At 42.1% G+C, this 17,189-nt stretch overlaps 1 protein-coding gene across 2 annotated transcripts in view; it reads left to right on the forward strand.

Annotated features, from left to right (window-relative positions):
- Positions 1 to 17,189, forward strand: part of VDR (vitamin D receptor) — a 76,923-nt gene that overhangs the window by 50,107 nt on the left and 9,627 nt on the right. For both annotated transcript variants that reach the window (XM_033138478.1, XM_033138479.1), the window contains one exon: positions 1,735 to 1,865. In XM_033138478.1, coding sequence (XP_032994369.1) covers positions 1,735 to 1,865 — 131 coding nt within the window. The remainder of the gene's footprint in view (positions 1 to 1,734; positions 1,866 to 17,189) is intronic.

Consider the following 17,189-nt stretch of genomic DNA (forward strand, 5'->3'; position numbering starts at 1 on the left):
TTAAAAGACAGACCAAGAAAAATCTGCAAAGGCAAAATGCATTTAACACCTAGCTAGTTTTTAAACCAGTCCACCCAGTCTAGTCAGCCTTTTTAAATGTTATACCCAATTACATTTATTTACATAAACAGAAATGTTCAACTAGGGGAAAGGTAGAGATGTCAAATGCTTCCTAACGACAGCAACAGCAGCACAGTGAAGGACATTTGCTTTCAATTGCCTTGTATAAGGAGAGAGACTTACTTTTCTCAATGACTTCATAAAACAGTGAAGAAAAGGAGATTGCCATTCTTCCAAGGTTACATGGTGGCCTTGTTGGTTCATCACACTAAGGTATGGTTTCGTCTGAACACATAGGCTCCAAGAGAGGAGATTGTGGCTATTTTGCTCGTCCCTGGCCATCTTGTTACTGTGTCAAGCTGAGACATAGTTTGCCTTGGTGTGTCATCTGAGCCTTTCCTTGTGGTTTAGCTTTCCCAGAAAAACCACGAGCCATAAACCAAATGGCAAACCTTGGTTATAGTTCATGGTTAGTCTGGAGAGAGGGAAACCACGAGCCAGATTCAGATAGCACAGTAAGCCAAACTATAACTTAGTTCAGGACAGCGCAGCAACAAAACAATCAGGAAGGAGGTATCTAGAAGGCTGCAATCCAGGAGCTAACGTATTTGGGCTGTTTGCTTTATCAGGGTTTCACAAGTCTTTAAGTAAAGAAAAACACTAGGCAATTTGGGCTTCTGAGTCTGTATGTGTCACCTTTGCAGACTGTTGTGTATCTATGCTCCTACCACATTCTCTGTCAACTTCGTTTATCTTTTGACGATTACTTTTGACGATTGTTCCCTCACTGCGAGAAGCAAAACTACAGGGAACCAGGCAGAGGGCCTTCTCGGTAGTGGCGCCCGCCCTGTGGAACGCCCTCCCATCACAGGTCAGGGAAATAAACAACTACCTGACATTCAGAAAAAACCTGAAGGCAGCCCTTTTTAGGGAAGTTTTTAATGTTTGATATTGTTGTATTTGGTTTCTGTTGGAAGCCGCCCAGAGTGGCTGGGGAAATCCAGCCAGATGGGCGGGGTACAAATAATAAATATTATTATTATTATTATTATTATTATTATTACCAATGGAAACTCATGGAGCAAACCAGTTAGTCTTTTCTGGAAATTCTTTCACTTTGCTGCTTTGGGCTATTTTCCCTCAGATTTATAAAGTAACCAGAAATGCTTGAAAATTGTCAAATGCTGCATCTTTGTTTTTGAGTTGAATTCTGGGTTTGTTTGTTTGTTTCTTCTATTCAGTTCCTAAATAGTTCTCCAACTTTAGACAGGTCTATTTGGGCCATTCAGACTGTGGTTAATGTTTTCCTGTTTGTGGTACAAGTTGCATCCATTTGACAAGAAACTGTTTTTCTGTATGTGTTCCTTAAAATATTAAGTTCTTTTTAGAAAGAAAACCATGGAAGACGTGCAGATGGTTACTGTTTTCAAAGTATAGCAACAGGGCAGATTTTTAAAATAAAATAACCAGATTTCTTAGAAACAGAACAGTAGCTATGTAGGGGATATTTATTCCATGCCTGGTAAATACTTGTATATTGCCCATTTAGCTCATTTTCTATGCATGTCTGCCACGATGTTTGTTTTCTGAACAGTATCCATGCAAAACTGATGTATTTTCCTAAAAGCAAGCAAGCAAAGATTATATATTTTGTGTGGCTTTTCCCCCCCACAGGAGGAGCATGAAAAGGAAAGCGATGTTCACATGTCCTTTCAATGGCGATTGTAAAATCACCAAAGATAACCGGCGACACTGTCAAGCCTGCCGGCTGAAGCGCTGCGTCGACATAGGCATGATGAAAGAGTGTGAGTAAACATGTAGCACAATAGAAACATTGCAATAATCAAGAGTCTGAGAATCCAGATCACTTCCTCAAGTCACTTTGATTCACTTAAAAACATTTTGAAAATTCCATCCTCCATGTTTGGTTCACTTTTTTAAAGGAGGCGAAAGTTTGTTCCTTTACCTAGATTTCCCCAATGGTCTATTTTGCCGATATGTGGGTGTTCCCCTGCCTTAGAAATAATAATTTAGATACCTAAACTCTTTTTAATACAGAAGTTAAAGCATGTGTCTGCCTAGGCGGAAGAGGGGTGTGTGTTTGTAGTAGATCTAACCTGAAAGATATTTGTGTCCCTTCGCCTTTTCAGTGTCTGGCTAAGAAGATTATTAGGCAAGAGGGTAAGAGAGAGGATCACACAGTCTTGTCAAGGTGGAAGTATAGTAAATCATTGATAGGCTGTTTAGAATTGTTTTAGGCCTTTTGCTAGCAAACTAGCAAAACTTGAAACAAGAAAACATTTATTGCCTATACAGTGGTACCTCGAGTTACAGACGCTTCAGGTTAGACTCTGCTAACCCAGAAATAGTACCTCGGGTTAAGAACTTTGCTTCAGGATGAGAACAGAAATCATGCTGCAGCGGTACAGTGGCGGCGGGAGGCCCCATTAGCTAAAGTGGTACCTCAGGTTAAGAACAGTTTCAGGTTAAGTACGGACCTCCAGAACGAATTAAGTTCTTAACCTGAGGTACCACTGTACTGCTGTGAGTTCCCATTAAGTCTGGAGCAGGGGGAGGTGGGGACAAAGTAATTGGTGGCAGGTCTACCACTGGGTATAGATCAACAGAGTCTTTTTGCTGCTGTAACCAAACTGGAAACTTTTATAGGGATTAAGGAGTATCACATTAAGAACTCTAGCATAATTCCCAACTAGTCTTTTTCTAGGTCCTTCCTGCAGCCTAATCTTCAGTGGTGGTGCATAGTCTTAAAATCCATTGTCTGACATCCTTGTGTGGGCTAGGTTCCTGGCAGATGGCATTACTATGTTAAAGAAACTGGCAAGAAATTATCAGTGTCTAATACAACAGTGGGGAACCTTGGGTGCTTCAGATGTTGCTGGGCTATCATTCATATCATCACTGGCCATTGGCAATGCTTGCCGGGACTGATGGGAGTTGTAGTTCAGCAACATTTGGAGAGCCAAAAGGTTCCCCACATCAGCTCTACTATGTAGATCGGGGTAGGCAATGTAGTATGCTACACAAGTTTTTGACTACTACTCTTTGAGATTGGTTTGAGTTGTAGTAGGGTTGCCATACGTCTGGAATTTCCCGGACGTAGCCAGGATTCGGTTGTCAAAAACATCCCTAGTTGTAGTCTGTAACATCTGAATGACACCACGTTGGCTACTCCTGATGGAGATTCTTGGTCCTCCTTGTGCTTTCTGGGCTTAGAACTGGCAGTATCCTTGATTAGATTTGTATTCTGTATTGTATTCAATGTTATGCTCAGAGTAGATCCACTGGAATTAATGAACATGACTAATTTAGGCCTATTAATTTCAATGAGACTCCTCTGATTTTAATTTAGCAGGAGACAACACTCTGTTTCCTTTCACCTTTGTAAGCAGCCAAATCTTCCTTATTCAGCAGTCATTTGAAATTGTAACACCAAGATTTATTTTGGAAATCAACTCCCTAGCACATAATTATTAGTTAACTAACTGCAGAAACTAGTGATTGGAAGGAATCCATGTAATCTTGCCCAGTTTGTGTTTACTGTGATCAGATTAATGTAGCATTTCTTCCTTCTCTTCCAGAGAAAGTGCCCTCTTTACTTTGCTGGCATTCAAAGTAGATGTGCTATTGTTTAACTAGAGCAATATAATGTGTGAAAGTATAATTTTTTTAATGGTATTTTGAGCTGTTAGTTGCTGTGATAATAGAAGCACTTCCTTTCCTTATGACTCAGACTGCTGCTTTACTGGAATTGTTCCGCTTCTGAGGAAGCATAACTCATCCAGGGCTGTTCCATTCTCCTCTTTCTAACTTAGGAGGGATGACAAGTTTATAGCAGCCATTCTGTGTTAGTTTTTTATAAAAAGTTTCTAGGAGGTGTGGATTATTAGTGCACACTTGCCACAGGTACACAAATATTCACACACGTTCAGGCACTGTTTCTTGTGTGCATGCATGCATGCACGAGCCCACACACATATTCATACATCCCCTACTCTCTTAGCAGACACTCAAGCTGACACACATACTTATTTAGATACACACTCCCACCCTGTGCTATTTTTCTGGAGGTACGCGGGGGTACGCATACTCCTAAACATTTTGTGAATCTAAGTTTGGCCACATTGAGGGGCAGTATTTCAATATGAGTAGGAAAATGAGAGTACCCCTAAACATCAGCAGAGCACACAGAAGAGACACAAGGAATTTTCTTTCCCATCCAAACACTGTAATGGAGTTGGAAGGGACCCCAAGGGTCATTTAGTGCAACCCTATTCAATGCAGGAGTCTGTTAAAGCATCTGAGACATATGGCCATCCAAACTCTGCTTAAAAACCTCTTGTGAAAGAGAGTCCACAGCCTCTTGAGGGAGTCCCGTTCCACTGCTGAACATCTCTTAGTAACAGAAAGTTTTCCTGATGTTTAGTTGGAATCTCCTTTCTTGTAACTTGAATCCATTGGTTTCCAGAGCAGGAAAAAACAAGCTTGCTCCATCTTCCATGTGACAGCCCTTGAGATATTTGAAGATGGCTATCATATCTCTTCTTAGTCTCCTCTTCTCCAGGTTAAGCATACCCCAGCTCTTCCTACCATTCCTCATATGGCTTGGTTGCCCTCTTCTGCACACGTTGCAGCTTGTCAATACCCTTCTTAAATTGTGGCGCCCAGTTAGATTACTGTACTTAGATTACTGCAACTTGTTATACTTGGGACTGCCTCTGAGGACAGTTCAGAAACTTCAGCTTGTGCAGAATTCAGTGGCCAGGTTGCTCACCAGGGCAAGGCGGTTTGAGTATACAGTATAAGACCAATCCTGGCTTGACTGCACTGACTCCCAGTTAGTTTCTGGGCACAAGACCGCAATATCTCAGGGACCACCTCTCCGCGTATGAACCTACCCAGACCCTGCAATCATCTAAGGCCCTTCTTTATGAGCCTCCTCCGTGAGAGGTCCGGAGGGCAACAACCCAAGAACGGGCTTTTTCTGCAGTGGCTTCCCACTTGTGGAATGCTCTCTCCAGAGAGATGCACCTGCTGCCTTTGTTACATACCTTCATGCGCCAGACAAAATCAGTCCTCTTCTCCCAGGCCTTTGGCTAATTAAACAGTCCATGGCCTTTTAAACGGTTGGGGGGCATTGTTTTCGTTGTTTATTGTGCTGTATATTTTTGTGTTTCTATATTGTAAACCACCCTGTATTGTAATCAAACAAACAATCTCAATAGCAAGAGCCCATTCTCCTGTAACAGCGTTTCTCTCTTACCCACCCACCCAAATGCTACTCATTAGACAGGTAGCCTTCAGCCTTGAAGGCTGATCGCCGTAGAATTGATGCTTTTGAATTATGGTGCTGGAGGAGACTCTTGAGAGTCCCATGGACTGCAAGAAGATCAAACCTATCTATTCTCAAAGAAATCAGCCCTGAGTGTTCACTAGAAGGACAGATCCTGAAGCTGAGGCTCCAGTACTTTGGCCACCTCATGAGAAGAGAAGACTCCCTAGAAAAAACCCTGATGTTGGGAAAGATGGAGGGCACAAGGAGAAGGGGACGACAGAGTATGAGATGGTTGGACAGTGTTCTCGAAGCTACTAACATGAGTTTGGCCAAACTGCGAGAGGCAGTGAAGGATAGGCGTGCCTGGCGTGCTCTGGTCCATGGGGTCACGAAGAGTCGGATACGACTGAACGACTGAACAACAACAAGACAGGTAGCATTTAAATGGAGTCAGTGCCTTTGTGCCTCCTTGGAATAATTGTTCATAACAAGCCCTGAAGGAGAGCTGAGGACTTTGATTCCTGCAGTCCTTTGTGGGAGTAAGGGGCAGCTCCAGTGGAACTGCACTTACTTTGCCTAGTTCGTGAATTTGGCAAGGCTACCATTAAAACTCAGTAGCGGCATGGGATGTCCCTCTACCCTCTTCCTCACCTTTGGACATTGTTTTACATATTACATTGAACGTAACTGAAAGACTTTGTAATATGATCAAGAAAAAGAAGTGAAACACTGGACGTTATCTGTAGTTCATGAAATTCTTCAATGAAAATTATTTCAATAAATAAATAAATAAATAAATAAATAAATGATTCTTTTAGTGGAATGGTTACATGATTAAGGAAACCTTAACTGACTCCAGCTAAAAATAGCCTTTCCCGGTTGCCCGCTAGTTAAATGAATGGGAACAGAATGTGCTTCAAAGAGCTCTAGGCCAAATTACTAAAAGGGTCGTGCTCTCTGTTAGGGTGCTAACTAGCTGAGTTCCCCCCCCCCCCTGGAAGCAGCTGTTGCAATCCATACTACATCCTGGATTTAGGATTCCATTTCTGCGAACTAAGGGTTGTATCCAACAAAGTGCAAGAGCCTTCCTCGAGCACTAATGTAGCGCTAATTCTTTTCAAGGCTGGCAGTTCTCAAAACATCCTAATTAAATAGTAAACAAGAGTGACTTTGTTAATCTGCCACTATCGTTGGCCTTGCTTGTTTTGACAGCAGCCTGCCCACTGTGGGTTTGTGCCTGACTGCTGCCTCAGCTTCAGCTACAAAAGTTTTGGCCTTGAAGGGTTCACCTAATTCCCTTCCTTTGCACAGGCACCTTGACCACCCGAGTCCCACACATAGATAAACCTTACATTGTAGCAAGGGATGAAAGAGATTTGGATTTACTGTACTAAGCTGGAACATGCAAGACTAGACAAAGGAAAAGTGTGAAAACATTAGAAAGTATGAAAGGGAATAAATCCTATGATGGCATGAAAGAATATATGGCTGCAGGAACAACTTGATGTTAATGGGAAAGAGCATAACGGTGATAAAGCCTATGCAAAGGATGGGCCTGTTTACTTAGGAATGTAGAGCAGTGAAAACCCCATATAAAACAGGCAGTACTAGCATGCAAAGCTGCCTTCTTTGTGCACTGTTAAATGAAAACCTTCACAGGGGAGGTTCGTGTGGAACATAGTCTTGTAAATGCATTCAATGTATTTGGCTCCCCCAATCCCTCTTTACATAAATGACGCATAGGTAAACTTGGCCCTCCAGATGTGTTAGGAATACAACTCCCATCATCCCTGACCACTGGTCTATTAGCTAGGGATGATGGGAGTTGTAGTACCAAAGCATCTGGAGGGCCAAGTTTGCCTATGTCTGACTTAAATAAATGGCAGGTCCATATAAAAACATACAGTGTGTTTACCGGGGACGACGACACTTGGGTGAGGACTGTATTTCGTTTTTGGCTTGCCAACAGTATAGGGAGGCAAAAAGGCAACGCCTCAAAATGCTGCAAAGATGTAGGAAATCAGATATAAGATTAAACTTCTGATAAGAAATACGAAGTTTCCTATATCTTGGTATCATTTTGAGGTTTGTTTCTGATTTTTGTCACCTTGAGGTCTGATGCTGCCCACTTTTTCCCAGCTTAACAATCCAGAAAACCATAGGTGTTTCAAGCCATAATACTTTTTCCCTCCTAAATTTCAAACTTTTGACTTTACATTTTATTTTCCCATCTACTTGTGTTGGACTTCCAGGGTGAGGTCCAAAGAGCTGTGTACAGAACACTCCATTGCATTGGGACTTTTTGAGGATGTGGGGGCAAGGGCACACACCCAAAAGTCACTCTTGGAAGTTGAGGGAACTTTTAGAGAACCATTTGAAACATGGGATGCTGCAGTTGGAAAGGGAAGCTGGCTGAGGAATAACCTGCAATTAATAAAGAAAGGAAGAATAGCCTGCAGCTATGGATGTGTTTTCTATTTGCACACAGGCTGCCTTGGCCTCATTGTTTTATTTATAGGGACAATTGCTGTGTTAATGATACCTGTGCCCATCACGCATACCTGCATAGCTCTGCATGACTTGAGACCCCACCACCTCTGAAGGTAGCATGTGTAAACATTAGTTGTAGGAATTTTGTGTATGTTGATAAGGATCCTAATGTGAAGAGAAACTAAGTTCCCATGGCTGCTATATTTATAAACACTGTTAGCACTTTTGTAGGTGGCATTTAAGAAAATGGGAGTAAGACCATTGCTTCACTGTTTACATTTATACTTGTGTACCCTATTTCTCCTCTCTCGACAAAGGATCAATGAGGTTATATGGGAGTATCCCAAACCAGTGATCTGGTCTGTGTGTTTATAGTTCTAATTTATAGTTTAGTGTATAATTTTAAAGTTCTTTGTGAGTTCTTCCTACCTCCTAACAAATGCTGAGATGAGTTTTATTGAAGGACTGTTTGCGACAGTCAGGCAACTAAAGATGTGGCAGTGAGAGATTTTCTCATGAACAAACAGTGAAGCAGCAGCAGTACATGTGACTCTGTAAATAAAGAGTGTATGCGCTATTCATTGCAATTCCTATGTCAATGAGAACAACAAATTATGGCTTAGTTAAACTGGAGTCAATGACTGATGAAACAAACACAGTAAGTCAATATTTTGGGGGTTTGGACCCAAAGGTTTTACTCTGAACAGAACACGTTTCCATTCGTGGTCACAGAGTGAAACACTTGAGACCAGATCGTTACCTTTTCCAAGCCATGCTGTGCCTGTTTACGCTGCCCAAATTTAGAGGCATGCTGGAGGATTAAAAAAAATCAGTTTCCAGGATACTTGGGGAAAATCCAGGTGCGTTAAATGCATGCAGCCTAAAAAGCCCTTTGTAACAGTGCCAGGAATGCTACTGTAAACTTTCTCAGTGTGCCATTTTTCAATTTGGCTGAAAAGCAAGTAAAAGAAAGTCATACGTTGTAGTACTTTGAAACTGGTTGGAAAAGAACAAGGCATGGAAGTAGTACTTTCTGAAGTTGCTGTCTGCCATTGCTCAGTCTAAGGGAGGTTTACATTGGGCCACTGCAGTTTCAAAATGGGGAGGGCCGTAGCTCAGTGATGAGAAGATCTTCTTTGCATGCACAAGGTCCCAGGTTCAATACCTGGCATCTCTCGGTAAGACTGGGAGGGAAGCCGTCCTTAAACTCTGAGAGCCAATGCCGGCAGTGCTGAGGTAGATCTATTGCAATCTATTCTGACTGAGCTACCTTATGAAGCTGTGTGTTGGGGTCAGATTAGGACTAAGTAATTAAGAGATCATTTTAGTCCTATTTGTATATGTAATATGGGATGGGGGTCAGGGAGCCCAAAGTACATACAGTCCTGTAGCAAAATTGTAAATGGCCCTATCACGCAGACCAGGATCTGAGGAAAGATTATTCACCTGTTTATAATTTTTCCTGGGTCAGCATACTGAAACTTCCTTTAATATACTCTTCCACTGGCTTCTCGGTTAATGGTGAATCACTTGGGTACCCATGGTTGTTTTCATTATTTTTTGCAGCCATTTATTACTTGTTATGCGTTGTTTGATTTAGAACTACAAAACAACAACTAATTGCATTCCTTCCTTCTGAAATACATTATGTGGCATGTCTCCATCAGTATTCAGTTCAAGCAAGGACATCTCCACACTTGTGCTTATAGGAAAAGTGACCTTCTATTCATTGTGCTCTCTAGAAAAATGTGTCGTGCTCTGAAGGAACAGTGTATTAAGTCTTCTGCATGGTAAAAAAAATCTCAGAGCAGTTGCAGTTATTACCCTCTCCAGAATCTAGGGCCCATAGGACTCGTGTGGGTATATTTTATTGTAAAATACAGCCTACAGCCTGCAATCCTGCGGTTTGAGTGAACTATATAGATTTATATTTTCAAGCACAGCTTGAAAAAACCTCTGGGAGTTACAGTTTCACAAAAATACATTATAATTGTAATGGTTCTTTCAACTGCTAGTGTGTGTGTGTGTGTGTGTGTGTGTGTGTGTGTGTGTTTTAAAGACAATGGATCTCCTTCCTGGTCCACTTCATAACATTGAATGAAATAGGCTCTTGTCTTTCGAAGCTTGAACTGCAGTAAAGTAGCTAAACCTGAAAAAGTCCTGCAAGACTCTTTTTAGTCACAATTCTGCACCCTCTCTATGTAGGGGAAAGCTCTGGAACAGTTGCCATCACTCCCGTTTAAGGCTGCATACACACCATAAATTTACAGCATCCCCAATGAATCTTGGGAATTTTAGGTTGTTAAGGGTGCTGAGAATTGTAGTGCTGTGAATGGCAAGCCACAGTTACCAAGATTTTGGGGGGAAGCCACGTGTTTCAAATATATGGTGTGTACACAGCCTAAGTTGCTATTGCTCACATGCACGTAAAACCACATTTTATGGTTACAGTTCACATTTGTAGAGATTTTTGTTAGATTTTAGCAAGCAGTTTGTTTTATCTTGAAGATGCTCAACTTTATCATAAATATCAGATGGTGCGTGTGGAAGCATTGCTCAAAATCATTACTCATAAAAGCATCTTAGATTAGACATGATACACAAAATAGGAAGATATTATGGTAAGTTGTATCTCTCTCTTTTCTCCATTCCCTGATGTTGTACGAATCACATGTATTTTCTGGAATATACACAGATTTGCATTCTAAGCAGAAGCAAAAATTAACATTATGGCAAGTGGAATTCAGCCTAACGCGAAGGTGATTTCTGTTTTCCCAATGAAACAAACTCCCCTCTGCTGCTCTGGGGCTTCTCAGCCTCCAGGGTGAATTTGGGGGAGGCGCAGAGGGGAGGGAAATCCATGTTGCCCTAGTGGGGAATCAGACTGATTAGAACACATTTGTGCCTTTTTGCTCTACAGCCATGCATTGCATGCAAGCAGAGGTCAGCAACAGGCTTGGCAGCCCTCATGTCTGCTGTTGAACTGGTTGCAAAGTAGGAATGGTATGGACTAGCACCAGTGTTGGGTACTAGGAATCCAAATGAATAATTTGAATAATTTTACTATCTCCATTGATCTGAAGATATTCTACAACATCGTTTAATATTTCATAACATATTGGTTGCATGGAAAACTACAGTGATTCATTTCCTACATTCTATCTTAGCACACAAGCTGTTGCAATAGGCTTTCCAGCACTGTTCAAAATACTTACATTTATTTAAAGGTTTTCTTCAGAAATGTGTCCCAAAGCAAATCTTCCTCACCCCCCGCTTTACTCTTTTATGAATCTTTAAATATTTTGTGTCGCAAAAGGAAATAAAAACCTTTGCTCTTGAAGGCAGCGTGTAAAAACAAAAAGAATATGAGCTTGTAATTTAAAAAAAAAGGTTTATGTTTAAAAAGTGTATTTGAGTCACTTTGGAAACAGATGGCCTGAACTTCTTCTGAACAACCTAATTTGGAGATCACGCCTCTATGTACCTCAAGAGGAAGAGAAGTGTTTTTTGGGATGGTAGATCATGATTTTTGTGACTGGTTAAAGAAATGCCAGGATGTTTTAGTGCAGGGTGCCCCAAACTTGGGTGTCCAGCTGTTTTTGGACTACAACTCCCATCATCCCTAGTTAGCAGGACCAGTGGTCAGGGATGATGGGAATTGTTGTCCAAAAAGAGCTGGACACCCAAGCTTGAGGCATTCTGCTTTAGTGCATGGGTAGCCAATGTGGTACCCTCCAGATGTTGCTAAACTTCAACTCCCAATCATCCCTGACCATTGTCTGGAGGGCACCACCTTGCCTACCCTTGTTGTAGAGCATTTTTCTGCTGGATAGTGCAAGCCATTAGCAAATAAATAAGAATAAGTGTTTCTCAGTGAGAGATTTGACTGGGATTTTCAGTAAATATCATTGATAGGCCTTGCAAAATGCTTTCTACAAAAGATGCAGCTTGTGGTGGTCTTAATGAGGCAGGCATTGCTTCACTGCTTTGTAGGAAGAGGAAAACTTTGGCTGGACTCCAGAAGGAGATTACCGGTAAAATGTGGAGCGTGAATTTGTCAGCATGCCTACTTTGGCTGAAGCAAAGCGCGGAAACTCCTTTGCTGTTCAGTCTCATGCAAGTGTGAATATTGAAAGCAGGTGTTTTTGTTTCCTCCCGGGAATAGAATTAAAGTTAATCCATTTGTGACAGGTGCTTTAAAGAACCTTTCCCCCTCAATTGTAAGCATTTAAACAAAGCTTATCCGTGCCAAGTGTAGTGGTAAAGAGGCTGCTAATCGCTTCCTAGAAGACATTAAGAGTCTCCAAAACAAACATCGCGTCTCTGTTAACAAGTTGACCGGGTTCGTCATAAGGAGTATATGAGGCAACCTGTACAATCCAATCCCCATAGCCTTCCAGAAGAAAGTTTGCAGTCGTGCCAGCCTAGTGCATTTAAAACAAAACAAAACTGTTTTGACTTTAAAGCCAGATTTTAAACGCACACATATGAACACAACTCCCATTTGGCTCGATCCATGAATGCTTACGTTCTTTGCCTGTCCCCCTGCTGCTTCCCCTTCAGTCTTCCAGCCCCACAACAGTTGATATGTCTGCCCAGGGTGTATATTTTCCGCCTAATTCATCCAAATGTGCAGTGCACACGTTTGCAACATGTTGAATAGAGGTTGTGCCTGAATTTGTGCAGGGGGCAGGGGCTATATACCCTGTCGGTAAATATACCCTGTCTGTTATGTCTGTAAAGAACTGAAAATGTATTCCTCCCAAAACGGTACCTACTTAGGCGAGAGAGACTGTGGCAAACATAATCCCCCCGGACCAAGCATAGCCAATGTGATGTTCCCCAGATGTTGTGGACTACAACTCACATCAGCTGCAGGCAGCATGGCCAGTGAGTTGGGGTGTATGCGATAGCGACTTAGGGTCCTTAGGTACTAACCCCAACACTCTTTGTCCTTGCAGTTTTGGCATGGGTTGCCTTTATAGTTGCCTGATCCTTTCTAAAGAATAAAATATGGATTAAATAACTCCCACTCAAGGCAGCCAAACTGAGAGTATTCCCACTGAAAGCTCTGTTACCTGGTGAGAGTTTGCCTTCTGTGAGCGCTCCGGTTATTTATTTAATTTATAGAGGCCTGAAGGGGTGTGCTTATTTTCCATTAAGCTAAAGGAGCTGGGGTGGGAGGGGGGGTTGTTGCTTATTGCTTTATTTGGGTTTGTTTTGAGGATAAGTATAAAAAATGCTTACGCAGTTATATAACTCACAACTTAATTACCTCCCCCAATGAATGTTGGTACTCTGGCCACCTCATAGCCTTGAAACACACAGCTGGACACCACCTTGATCTTTTCGATCATTTTCAGGCATGCCTAGAGTTGTGCAACTTTTGTATTGGAAAAACACTAGCGGCTAATTAACCCTTAGCCGTAAGTAGCTGCAGGCTGCATAGCAGAGCAACTTGCTTGCATCACGCATGTATGCTGCTACAGCACATGACCTGGGTGCTTTTATTTTTCCTTGCCAGACCTCTCATTCCAAACCCCACCTTAACCGTAAAATGTTCCTTCTGCCCAGTGTCTGCAAAAACAACATCCCATTCCTATGATGAATGCTTTCTTGTGAATTGTTACTCACTTATATATATATATATATATATATAAAAGGTTGCTAGTGTCTTAGTAAAAAGCAACGTTATTGTTGGCTGCAAGTTCTTTTTCTAGTGTGCTGTAGCTTTTAGTGCACAAATGTTGGGAGAAAAATCCTACACTGAATGTGAAAATGCAAGTCTCACACATACTGTACGAATTTGGTGTTGGCACACATTAACAAGCAACATGCGGTGATGGTGCTAGTTTGGCAGAAATCTGCGTCAAATGAGAATCTTTTCTTGAGCTTGTGTTATTACATTATACAGAGAGAGTCTTGTCTCGGTGAGCCATAGCCAGGAGGGCAAACTATTAAAACAGGGAAGATTTATTGACTATTTAAACAGTGTATACATAAAGACCACAGTGTAAACTAGCTGACTTCTGACAATATAGCTGGCCTGTAAATGTGACAGGCACGTTGTCCTAGCCTGCACTGCCTAGTTTAAGCATGTTTCATTTTAAGAAATGCCAAGCCCAAGGTCTCAGCATGTGAGAGCGTTCATGAGACTGCTTAACTCACAGAAGCCTTGCCGGGTAAAAATAGGTGCTGTGAACTGGTCCCAAGGCAAACTCTTCTTGTTGTTGAACTCTGAAACTCAACTTTACCTTTGATTTAATCTATGCATTCTGTCCCATCATGGAATACAGCAAACATAATAATAACTTGTAATTTTCTTATTTGTACTCCACCCATCTGACTGGGTTGCCCCAACCATTCTGTATTCTGCACATCTTTCAGATTTTACTATCCCTCTCCTCCTCCAATCTGCCTGCTTTCAGGATTGAGGCCAAAAACAGTTTCCTTGTTCATTGTTAGATTTACTCAAACTAATTAAGAGGTTTTTTATATCTGGGAATCTCAGTAATAGAATCATAAAGTTGAATGCAATATAGAGTAATAATAAGTTTTATTACTGTGGTTTTAGATTAGCGCCTAGATACCACCCTTGTTTCAGCTGCAATTATTGGATGGCCTTGAGTGAATTGCCTCAGTTTCAGATTTCTAAATCTGGGCTCTTATAAAAAAGAATGAACAAACCAGTTTGCAGCCTGGATGTGCATTCTTACACCTTATCTAAGAGCTGCTGCATTATAATACCTATACATATTGCACATTTACTTTAATATTTCTTTTGGATGTCTCTCCTTCTTTCTTTTTTTATATATAAATAGCTTATTGACTATATGGCATTTAGTTTAATAGGGTTGGGAGATTCAGTAACCACGTGTTTTCTGGTTGTAAATATGCATCAGGGTGTGGCATTGATTTCCTAGGAAACTGCAGTCTGTGATCTTTTTCCTGTAGAAATATTTCTACATGCACGTGACTAGTATTGTGCAAATTTCCCAGAAGTAATGCTTGTGATTCAGAGAAAAAGGAATAATATGTCTCTGGTAAACAGCTTGCTGAGAGTTTGGTCACCCTCTTAGTTCCCTTTGAAATAAAACGCATGTGTGCCTGTGCTTTCTAAACAAGTTGCTGAGATTCTGCTCTTTCACATACTTCCCTTTCTCTTAAATACATATTATTTTGAGTAATGCATGAGGTATGTTAATCACAAATCTGGCTGTATTTTTTTTGGGGGGGGGAGCAATAAACCATTACGTGAAATCAGATGAGACTGAAGAATACGTGTTACGCAACATAGAGTAATATACTTTGCAGCTTGTGCCAGCCATAGACATTTTCCAGCATAACTGTTAAAAAATATATATCTGAGACATGTTGTCTGGGCTTACCCTGATTTTGTAGTGGGAGGGGTGGAGGAAGGAAAAGAACCACCCTTGTGTAACCTAATGGCTCAGAATCCTCTTCCTTCCCCTGCCCACTCAGCCCCAGTTCTCAGATTTTTAAGGTTTGGCCTCAGTTGTTGCTATCAGGATATAACCACAACTTAATCTAAAATGTATCGGCAACAGTTTTGAAATTGATCAGAAGTAGGCATTCCTGGAATGGGCATGGTGTGTATACCCAGCTCAACTGTGTTTCTTTGGTTGCTGGAATCCTAGCAGCATTGAGTCCGTTGTTATAGCAAGTTATGGGTGTTGTTGTTCAGTCGTGTCCGACTCTTCGTGACCCCATGGACCAGAGCACGCCAGGCACGCCTATCCTTCACTGCCTCCCGCAGTTTGGCCAAACTCATGTTAGTAGCTTCGAGAACACTGTCCAACCATCTCATCCTCTGTCGTCCCCTTCTCCTTGTGCCCTCCATCTTTCCCAACATCAGGGTCTTTTCCAGGGAGTCTTCTCTTCTCATGAGGTGGCCAAAGTACTGGAGCCTCAACTTCAGGATCTGTCCTTCTAGTGAGCACTCAGGGCTGATTTCCTTGAGAATGGATAGGTTTGATCTTCTTGCAGTCCATGGGACTCTCAAACCATAACAGGTTCTGCTCCAGTTGCAACCGCAGGATGGATCCCAGCCTGACATTCTTCTTCAACGACTCATACCTGCACGCTAGCTAAGAAGATAAGAAGGCACTAAGAGCCGTGCAATTCTAGTGTACACACACAGAGTGGCTTGAGCTGCAAAACTCAGTTTGGTGTCCTTTCATGCCTGCACATGATACATTGCAGGCTGACCCTTATAACACTTTTAGCGTGCAGAGGGCTTCCTAATCTCTGTCTCATTAATCCTTACATCTGTGTTATAGGTCATTTTTTTCCAGTTTCCAAGCACAGAAACTTGATTGCTCAAGGTTACCAATAGCTGAGGAGAGATATGAGCTCCAATTTCCCAGGTTCTAAGTCCAACTTTCTTTCCAGTGTGGACATCTGCCACGCTGTCTCTTTGTCTCAGAGCATCTTTTTGAAATAATTTAAGTCCACCATTTTCTAATTAGGGGTTGCCAACATAGCACCTGTGGGGACCAGTATGCCCACCAGTATCTCCTATTCTTCCCATGCAAAATCAGTAAATATCTTTTCTACAATGTGCAGTGTGCAAGAAGCTCTTCCTGCTCAATTCCTGTTTGCACTGACTTGGCCTCTCCTACATTGAATATGCCCACATTTCATTGGATGCCAAAATTGGACACCTACCATCCCATCTGTTGTGAACAGAGGAAAGGTACTAAGAATTTATTTCTGTGAGCAAGCACTGGAGTGGCTGGTGTAGGCACTTTTCACATTGAGATGGAGGACACGGCTGCACCATTTTGTAGTCCTGTCTCTTTCTTTGATCTTGAAAATGTGGCAGCCATTTTGTGGCTCCCCCTCACTCCAAACAACATCCGTTTTGTGACTGTTACCTATGACACTTCCTCATAATTCCAAATGTGTTCACTGGTCCAGAAAGGTTGCCAGTGTCATGTCCCAACTGCAGAGGCATTCTTTAACAATCCAAGTGATACAAAATAAGTATCCAAAATAATCCTGGATTAAGGTGTGCCGTGGCTACAGACAGGGCCGGCGCGTCCATTAAGGCGGACTAGGCAATAGCCTAGGGTGCCAAAATGGAGGGGGTGCTGGCCAGGCTTGGGCAGGGGGGCAAGACGGGCTAGCAGCAGCTTCTCCACTATAGCGGAGAGGTGCTGCTTGCCTCTCCACCACCCCCCACCCCCGCTAAAGCAGGCTTTGGCGGGGGGCGGGCGTCGCCAGAAGGTGGTCTGCCTAGGGCACAAGAAACCCTAGCACCGGTCCTGGCTACAGAGATACCATGTAATTCCTCAGAACACGTATGCAATCATTGAAAAAATAT

This window comes from Lacerta agilis, chromosome 2, assembly GCF_009819535.1.
Source record: "Lacerta agilis isolate rLacAgi1 chromosome 2, rLacAgi1.pri, whole genome shotgun sequence".
Taxonomy (NCBI): domain Eukaryota; kingdom Metazoa; phylum Chordata; class Lepidosauria; order Squamata; family Lacertidae; genus Lacerta; species Lacerta agilis.